The sequence below is a fragment of the Perognathus longimembris genome, chromosome 20, assembly GCF_023159225.1.
Source record: "Perognathus longimembris pacificus isolate PPM17 chromosome 20, ASM2315922v1, whole genome shotgun sequence".
Taxonomy (NCBI): domain Eukaryota; kingdom Metazoa; phylum Chordata; class Mammalia; order Rodentia; family Heteromyidae; genus Perognathus; species Perognathus longimembris.
The window spans coordinates 33,333,628-33,343,923 of NC_063180.1; the positions used below are offsets into that span (position 1 = coordinate 33,333,628).

General features: G+C 39.8%; 1 protein-coding gene across 5 annotated transcripts in view; it reads right to left on the reverse strand.

Moving 5' to 3' along the window:
- Akap13 (A-kinase anchoring protein 13) overlaps positions 1-10,296 on the reverse strand; it is a 181,892-nt gene that overhangs the window by 59,853 nt on the left and 111,743 nt on the right. For all 5 annotated transcript variants that reach the window (XM_048368854.1, XM_048368855.1, XM_048368856.1 and 2 more), the window contains 2 exons: positions 6,076-6,151; positions 3,499-3,635 (listed from right to left, as the gene is read on the reverse strand). In XM_048368854.1, coding sequence (XP_048224811.1) covers positions 3,499-3,635; positions 6,076-6,151 — 213 coding nt within the window. The remainder of the gene's footprint in view (positions 1-3,498; positions 3,636-6,075; positions 6,152-10,296) is intronic.

Here is a 10,296-nt window from a genome sequence, read left to right on the forward strand (position 1 = left end):
GGTTCGATTCCTTAGCACCACATAAACAGAAAAGGCTGGAAATGGCGCAATGGCTCAAGTGATAGAGTGCTAGCTCTGAGCAAAAGGATGCCAGAGACAGTGCTCAGGCCCTAAGTTCAAGCCCCAGGAGTGGCAGAAGGGGAGGGGGGCGAGGAGGAGATAGACGACAAAGAGATTCATGGGCAAACATCATGGGACAAGTGAAACAGAGATTTGGACAACCCAAGCAATACCAAGGACTGTAACCAGCACCAGAAACCAGCAGAGAAACCAAAACTGGCAAAATACTAGCCCTGTCATCATTTATTCACCAAACAGTTATTATTTATATTATACACAAGGCATTCTGTGTGTCTTGGGAAACTGTTCACATTTTAAGACCCTAACACAGTGGCCTATAGCATGTATTCTTTCTTATCATTTCTCTTAGTGAGTGCTCCACTTTAAAAAACTGTTCATTTTATAGTGCTGGTCTAAGGAAAAGAAAGACCTTAGAAAATATCCTTAAGAATAAAGACAACGCTCACAACATCCACTGAAGAGTCACATTTACCAGAAGGAGCACAAACAGACAGACAAGATGAGGGGGGAAAGTTCATGAAAAACAGCTGCTGTTAAAAAAAAAAAAAAAAGAAGTTAAACAAATGGCTGCAGGAAGTGACCTAATGCACCACTGGTGGTTCACAGAAAGGGATGTTGCAATGACTCGCCTGCCAATTATGATAATTTTTTTAATTTTTAGAGAATGGGGAAGAGGAGGGCTAAGCCCTGAGAAGAGAGTGGAACATTCTTGTACTGTGCAGCACATGCTTATGTGGGTGATGTATGTAAAAGATTTTGAAGAAAGCAGCTGATGGCCTATCTACCAGTACTGTGCTTCAATATAAATTATCGGCTTTCAGAGGAGATTGTGAGAGATCAGAACAGTCTAAACAAAACCTGGACAGATTTTTTAAGTCAAGCCAAGGTGCAAATCCCCAATCTCTTTACTTAGTGTGCAGTAATTTTTACTGGTAACAGCATCTACTGCCCTCAAGGATATGAGGCAGATAAAACTGCACACCTGTCAGGATTCCAAGACCATGAAATGAGATCTAGTATATGAGAAACTTATTGTGGTGCCTGTGTATATTATGCAATCTGGCAGTATTAGTCTTGTTCCTTTCTTTCCAAAATAGCAAGCCCTTAGGTTGTTTTTTTTTTTTTTCATTCTTTTTTAAATGCTAGAGAAAACATTTATTGCAGAACCCCTTTACCACCCACCACTTTGGTAGAGTGCAAATACTAAGGGAAAATACCGTTTGTTCTTCCTCCTTCCTCCTACATCCATGAAGGGGCAAAGTGCTCCAGACTGCCTGGCTGTCCCTAGGCCTTCTTGTATGAAATATCGGTCTAAGTTTATTTGGCATATGTGCTTCACCTTTAAAAGGAAAAAAAAAAAAGGCTAGGAAATGTGACTTAGAGGTAGAGTACTTGCCTAGCATGCATGAAGCCCTGGGCTCAATTCCTCAGCACCACATAAACAGAAAAGGCCAGAAGTGGCTCTGTGGTTCAAGTGGTAGAGTGCTAGCCTTGATCAAAAAGAAGCCAGGGACAGTGCTCAGACCCTGAGTTCAAGCCTCAGGACTGGAGGCTGAGAATATGGCCTAGGGGTAAAGTGCTTGCCTCATATACATGAAGCCCTAGGTTCAATTCCTCAGCACCACATATATAGAAAAAAGCTGGAAGTGGTACTGTGGCTCAAGAGGTAGAATACTAGCCTTGAGCAAAAAGAAATCAGGGACAGTGCTCAGGCCCTGAATCCATGCCCCAGGACTGGCAACAAAAACGAAACAAACAAGCCTCAGGACTGGCAAAAATTAAAAAAAAAAATTTTAAAGGCTATCTGTCAAATCCTCCTGGGGAAAAAAAAATTGTCAGACTATAGCAAAAAGCTCTTTGTAAGAACAAACTCCTGAATGCCTTTGGTAGCTTGAGTAAGAAAGTAAAATGCAAAAAATTCAACTTTTTCTTAGGTAGACTAACCTTTCAATTAGTGACCAGAAATAATTATCAGTGTGCAAAAACAGTTAACGCCTAAGGACCAGCTATCATATACCTCAGAAGTAAGAAAACAAGGATTGTCTTTATGAGGATGACTTTTTAATGTCATCATGATTTTCAAACATAAATATGTCTAATGACTCTTCAGGTACCCTCTTCAGTTTGAAATAGGTATCTAGAAAGACACAATGTAACCTATTCTCAATCAAAAGTGATATTTGTAGAGAGGTGTATCTTTACAACCCTATGTATTCCCTCAGGAGGAGATGTCCTCACAATTAAAACCTCCAAGGCTCAATGGAAATCACCACACAATATTCTAAGATTTTAAAATGAACAAACAAACACATTGCCAAATAACTTCAGAGAAGGGAAGATCTTCCAAATGTATAAAGATTTCACCTCACACAACCTCAAGTCACAGCACAGCCTGAGCAACTATGGGAAAATGATGAAGACAAAGAGCAAGGTGCAGAGGGAAGATGAGGGCCAAGGAAGGTACACATGGTTCATTCACAGAGGTTTCAGTGTTCCAGACCACAGTTCCACAACCTCATGCCATCATTCCCACACCTTAAGTTCTAAACACTGGATCGTCACAGTCCCTTGGACAACTTAATCACCCACTAACACAACTGCTCTCACCACTTCTTCAATGTCATCAGAAAATCCAAAGGAACAGTCTTCACAGTTGCCACAACGTCTCTGCCTCTTCAACCCCTTACTATTAAGAAAACCACTTGTGGCACATAATTGAGTACAATCTACACTCTCGCCTGTGGGAAAGCCCTCTATTCATCTTAGGAGACAGAACAGAACTTGCTTCAAGGAGAAATACAAAAAAGCCAAAGGAAGCAAAGGTCCCTGTCCTCTACTCACTTTGCCTCAAATTATATGGATACATGAGCTGATTCATGTAAATGGGCTTTCACTAGGGAGAAAGCTTAGGTTTCTAAGCAGCGATCTAGAAAGTTCCAATTAAGCAGGTTGGATGAAAAGCAATGATATCACCAGGCTCAGCAGTGAGCTTCAGGCCTCAACACATTAATCAGAAATGACTCTCTGGTTAGTTTATACACATGACATCATTGAGTCTGAGCTGTGTGGCCCCTTCCTGCCCACTGAAGTGCTTCACTGTCGTCTGACTTAAAGAAACTTCATTCTAAAGAAACTTCCATGACTTAAAGTTTGATGGAAACTTTAAAACTTCAGTAACCAGTCATGATGTTGCAGAAAATGAATTTTGCCAATGCTTTTTGTATAAGCCCTAGCAATCTGTGGCTTCCTTCTTTAAAAGTTAATACTCATACACTTGTGCAAGCTATATGGCTAACTAGACCATCCTTCAGGATGCATGTACAAGGGGAAACTATATGCCTTGGGGAGAGAGTTGAGGGGATGCCAACTGTGTAGATGACACTCACAGGAAAAGAATAAAAGAAAGTGGTGCCAAACCTTTGAGAAGATGATGCTGTCCATCTCATTACTGGGCGAATGGGAGAGATCAGGGTCACTCCCAGATTCTCTCTGAAGTACAGCTTGTTTTGAGGTACACTCCCCACCTAGTCCAACAGCCAAGAAGTTCTCACACTCTGAGAAAGAAAATGTATTCAATCAACACTTCTTTAAAAGTTCACCACTTTCCTATCACACAAGATACTAGTGCTTTTCTCTCTCGCGCTTTTTTCCTCCCTCCCCTTTCCCTTCTCTCTCTCTTTTAAAAAATAATAAGAACACAGTCAAATTAGAGGTTTTCAGATCTGCTACTTCAATAAGATACTCATGAGCTTGTAATGTAGAGGAAGATAAAATGATGATTCAAAACTATATTCTATACAAATGGAAATGTTTTCTTTCTGATAATTATACTTTGTCTTTTGATTTGCAGGAAATTATGAAATGTGATTTTTGGCCAATTTCTGTTTGGAGATTATAGTTGTTTCTAAAAAAGTATTACTTTTTAAAATTAGTGATACCAAGATCAAAGTGATACAATCACAAAAATTAGTGATTATGAAGTGGTGGATAGATAATAAACATATCAGTGCCTTAAATGTACAGGTTCTACTGAGTAATGAAGAAAATTGTTAACTTTTCCTCCCTAAATAGATCTTACACTGGAAGAGTAATATAGAAAAGTGCATCATCTGCATTTGGCTAGGTACAAAAATATCCTTCAACAAAAGAGGTGCGCTTCATGTGTATGTATGTAATTTACAATCCTATGGTTGAAATGAACATATTAAGAAGACAATGTCTGGGATGAGGAATGTGGTTTAGTGGTAAAATGCTTGCCTAGCATACATGAAGCCCCAGGTTCAATTCCTCAGTACAATATGAACAGAAAAGGCCAGAAGTGGCACTGTGGCTTCAGTGGTAAGAGCACTAGCTTTGAGCACAGAGAGGCTCAGGAACAGAGCCTGGGCCCCAGGACTATCCAAGAGAGAGAGAGAGAGACAGAGACAGAGAGACATACAGAGAGAGGGAGGAAGAGAGAGAGAGAGACAGAGAGACAGAGAGACAGAGACAGAGAGTGACAGAGAGAAAGAGAATGTCATCACAGAATGACATAGGAAATGAGGCAGGACCTATAATCTGAAAATCTTCCAGTTAAAAAAAATAACTACATTTAAGAGGCAATTTCCACTGTTAGTTCAATAGGAACAGCCTTGCCTTTGAAAGATGGAAAGGACGTAAGGGTACTCTGGATGGTCTCCTCCCCCACCCCCCTCACAGACTGCATAGAGTATTTATTAACTAGGTGGAGTTGGTGGGTTTGTGATCTTTCTATTCTTTCCCTTTTCCTACTTGGAAAATTCAAAAGCTCCATTCTGTGGCTGAGAGGAAAACAGTGCGGCTGGCCAAGAACAGAAAGGGCTGTCACAGCAACCGCCGAGCGGCTAGCCGTCCAGCTGGCAGCCTAGCAGACCACGTCCAATTTCTAGCTCAAGCTATTCTCACAGATTCAACCATGATAGAAATATCTCATCCCCAAAGTAAATCTAAGCCAGCACAAGGGACCACAAAGAAGTCTGGGATAAGAAGAGATGATATCGTGCAGATGATATTAACTGTTGGACTACTACACCACTACACCCACATTTTGAGGTCTCATTAACTTTTGCCTGGGCTAGCCTCAAACAGTGACTCTCCTATCTCTACCTCCTGAGAAGCTAAGGATTAGAGGCATAAATCCTCACTGCCAGGCCTGACTTGTCAGGACAAAGACCCAGGCCAAGAAGTAATTTAATCCTATGTAGGTCTCCATTTCCCTATGAGAGAAATGGGATGATTAGTAACCTCCCAAAGATTTGTACTGACAATCAGAAATACTTTGTTATATATAGTAATCAGAACTCTGTTCCTTAGCATATAACAGGTATGTGACACATGTGCCTAATGAAGTTAGGCTTTAATAATCTTAAATGTATGATTCTTTTTAAATGAGGGAACAGTAACATGAAGGCAGGCACTGGTGGGGATACGGCCTCTTTTATTTCCCACATAGAAATCTATCATTCCTGTGTACTGAGTCATTAGCACTTCAAAAGCTAGTAAAATTGTCATTTTTTTATGATGCTCTCTAGTCATCTGCATTTAAGAGTTATAATGGTTATTTACCAAATAAAGTTTAGTCCTTAACATGCGTGCATGTATGTATATAATTTTGCCAGATTAAAAAACCTGTACCATATGAACAGAGCACCAGATATCTTTACAGATAACTAATAAAGCATAAAGCCACATATATTACTCCTCTGTATAACTATTAAAAGATAATTTAAAAAATTTAAAGCCACGTAAAGTCTATTACTACTAAAGTAAAATGTAAGAAACTGTTCTTCAATTGTGAAAACAAATGCTTACAAAACTAGATCACATCCACCCCTTCCTCTGACTCCTGTGTGGTGTGCTCCAGAAGAGCAGATCTCCATAACAAATAGTTTCTAGAGGAGCACTCCAGAAAATGAGATAGTTTAGATCCAGTTATTCAAGCAAATCAGAAAATGAAAAACAAAAATTTCTGCTCACCTGGGCTCTGTGTGGAAGTCAAAAGTGATGTTGCACCAGGACATGGCTCTATGGCACACCAGCTTTCTCGATTAATCTAGAAGAAGAAGAAAAAAAATCACTTTAGACAGGGAAGTAATGCAAAAAACATGTTATTAAGTCTGAAATTATGCACCTCCTACTTTTTCCTTAATACTTAAAAGCTCTCTGAGAAGACTGTCAATGTGCAATAGAAAAAGATATGCAAAAAGTGGTCATGGTACAGGACAGTGGTAAAGTAAAAAAGTTAACATATGAAAATAATCAAATATTAAAACACATACTTGATGTCCTAGTTTGCAAGTTAAAATATGTTATTGTGTAACAAATTTCTCTAACAGTGAAAATCAAGTTATTATGACTATATAAGCTAGAACTATCTAGACTGAGAGAATAAAATTAAAATGAAATTTCTCTTAATAACTAATTTGCTAATCATTATCCTCAGTGGTTCTAGAAGAAAATTAAAAGTAGCTAGAGGGGCTGGGGATATGGCCTAGTGGCAAGAGCACTTGCCTCATATACATGAAGCCCTGGGTTCAATTCCCTAGCACCACATATATAGAAAACGGCCAGAAGTGGCGCTGTGACTCAAGTGGCAGAGTGCTAGCCTTGAGCAAAAAGAAGCCAGGGACAGTGCTCAGGCCCTGAGTCCAAGGCCCAGAACTGGCCAAAAAATAAATAAATAAAAGTAGCTAGAATTCTAAGGGCTCTAAATACTAAGGCCAAAAAAAAAAAAAAAAAGTAAAATGACTGGATGAAAATAATAAGATTCAAAAAGAAAGTAATAATCTGACATTTACTCCTACTTTAATATGGTATTCATTACCTACCTCTATAAGTGTCTCTCTTTAATCCTTATTTTGTCTCAACATTAATTGTTTAAGTACTTTTAATATTCTCATTAGTTTGAATAAGTCTAGCAAAGCATACTCAACATTTCCAAAAAGGATGTCGACAATGTTATTGTTTAACCTCATCAGGGAACATACATCAGTGCATGCTTTAGATGTCTTTCAGAAGCAATCTAAGTTTGTGCTTTCAGAAGCATAAAGCAGCTCTGAAACATAAACTAAGAAAAGAAGAACAGAAATTATATGACTACAATAAGGTAGGTGTTAACCGAGTAGTATTCACCAACCCTAAAGAGCAAGAGAGTGACTATTATACTTGAAAAATAATTCTGGCAGTGGGGAGATAAAAATGGGATATTGAGGGCTGGGGATATAGCCTAGTGGCAAGAGTGCCTGCCTCGGATACACAAGGCCCTAGGTTCGATTCCCCAGCACCACATATACAGAAAACGGCCAGAAGCGGCGCTGTGGCTCAAGTGGCAGAGTGCTAGCCTTGAGCGGGAAGAAGCCAGGGACAGTGCTCAGGCCCTGAGTCCAAGGCCCAGGACTGGCCAAAAAAAAAAAAAAAAAAAAATGGGATATTGACTAGGAAGGAAGCAGCAGGCATCCAAAAGACAAAGATTCATTAGGCTAAGTTGAACCTGAGCCACTGGAAGTCAGCATGCATGTGGACTGGGGAGATGTCTTTTGGAACCCATAGATATACATCGCACAGCTAGGACAAAAGTCAGAATCTATAGAAATAAGAGTGACCAAAGACTCACAATTAGAGAGCATATGAGAACGAGAGGGGAAGAAGATGGAACTCTGTGCCGAATACAAGGTGTCAACAGGTCTTACAGAAAGCTAAATAAGATTATGGAGTCTTGAGAGCAAGTCTTTGTCTAGGTCCACTTGTCTTGAGGAAACAGGTTTAAAAAAAAAAAAAAAAAAAGGATGGAAGAGCCAAGATAGAGCATACACCGAGAAAACATGCTTGCGATGCATTCATGGTAGATACCACATATGTGTAAACATAGCTTAGAAACTCATACCTGCTAGCTTACAAGATAGCACAAAAGTGTGTATTAGGGAAATACAAAAAAAAAAAAAAAACACCTTGAGACCCATTAAGATTATGTTTTTGTTTTTTCTTAGCATCTTGGGGCTTGAATTCAGGGCCTGGGTGCTGTCCCTGAGCTTTTTCACTCAAGGCTAATGCTCTACCACTTTGAGCCACAGCACTACTTCCTGTTTTCCGGTGGTTAGTTGGACATAAAGAGTCTCAGAGACTTTCCTGCCCAGGCTGGCTTCGAACTGTGATCCTCAGACCTCAGCTTCCTGATTAGCTAGGGTTACAGGTGTGAGCCACAGGTGCCCAGCTGGTTATCATTTTCTTTAAGTGTGGAAATAACACTTTCCAATGAGAATGCAGAGAAGTTGGAACCCTTGTATACTATTCACAGAAATGCAAAACGGTACCAGCTATATGGGAAAAGTGGCAACCTTTTCTCGAGAAGTATACAATTACCTTGTGATTCAGTAATTCTGCTTCTGAGAATATACCCACAAGAGCTGAAAGCATGGATTCATATACCAAAACTCATAGCAGCACTATTCACAACAGTCAACACTTATAACAGCCCAAAGGTTCATGGATAGGTGGGTGGATAAATAAAAAGTGGTATGTGCTTAAAATGGAGTGTTATTTAGCCTGACACATGCTATGACTTAGATGAACTTTGAAGGTAATAAGCTTCAAAAGACAATCACAAAAGGACAAATGTTGTATGGCTCCACTGTATGAGGAAAAACTAGAGATAAAAAATAGATGGTGGTTGCCAAGAGGCTAGGGGGTAGGGGGATTTGGGGAATTATTGTTTAACAGGTGCAAAATTTCAGCTTGGGAAGAATGTGAAGAAGGCTGATGGTGCTGGTTACACAAAAATACAAAGGTACTTTGTTACACTAAGCTTTATACCTAAAAATGGTTTAAACGCTGGACTATGCTATATAGATTTTTTTCACAATTTTAAGGAGTCTGCTGCAGTTTCAGATATGCAAGCTGTCTGAAAAAAACTATGATGCTGCCCACAAAGCCAAAGTCAGAGCCAGTAAGCTGAGCCAGATGCTACCAGTCCTAGCCAGTGCCATTAACCAGAGGACAAACTTCCATGCTGCAATGTGTGCAGAAAGAATGTCAAAACATGTATCAGCATTTTCAACCACATCCTGTGTATCAGTAACACCAAGCCTATCATGTTCATGTGTGGAGAATATTGCTCTTGATGTTTACATGAGCTGCTTCAGAGATACAAACTGGATGACAAACCTTCCTTCCTTCTGAATTCCACCCTAGCTTCCAATCTTTTCATCAAGGAATCCTGTCTCTGTCTCACTCACAGACCACCAACGCACCTTCTACACTATCCCACGCCACTCCACTGGAAACATTTTCCAACAGGCCAGACAGTGCACATACACAGTAAGGCATCTTAATCTTGTCCTTCATGCCAGCAAAAGATACCAAGTAGTCTGATTAAATAAAAGAAGGCTTCCTCTCAAACAAGTTTCCCAAAATGGAATTCTGAAGGCAGTGGAGTTTACAGTAACTGTTAAGCTGGTTAGGTGTACTGTCAATAGCCACTAGACAGTTCTGAAACCAGGGTTGGCAAGAGATTCTGATGTTTAGAAGAAATGTAAAACTGCTAATAATTTGAGGTTCAGAGAAAAATGAAGATATGGTTATAAGCCCATCTTTCAGACTTTGCCCTTAGGAATCACTGAACTATGAATAAAATATAGGACAGGAAAAGTGGGTAGTAAAGGTAGATTCTAACCTAAGATCATCCAACTAGTTGGAAATGTAGAAGTCAAGGGCTAGGAGCTTGGCTTAGTGTTAAGAAATATATCTACGTCATTTGAAGAGGTTAAGTCACAAAAATACACTACTGATCATTTAGCTAGGAAACCAACATTGTCGCTCACTTTCCTTTGTCCACAGACTGGGTCATGAAAAGTAGCTCACAGGCACCACAGACAGACACTCAACATCCAAAGTTCTGATGGGTTACAGTGTGTATAGAACATGGGGTGATGAAAGGGACCTCAGAAGAAAAGTCAGACCCACCCCGGTGACTTTTCATTCATGCCATCAAGCCTAAAACCTGTTGTGATAACTGAAACCACGCCTACCATGTGTTCCCCAGTCTGAAAATAGTGGTATGTGTTTTCTTTGTTTCTTTCTTTGTTATTGGCAATGCTGTTGCTATTGCTTATGTCTGAACAAACAACCTAATAACAACTCATGGTGACACCAAGCCTTGGAAGCCACTGCCAATACTCACTTCCTTTGCCACTGCCTCAGGAG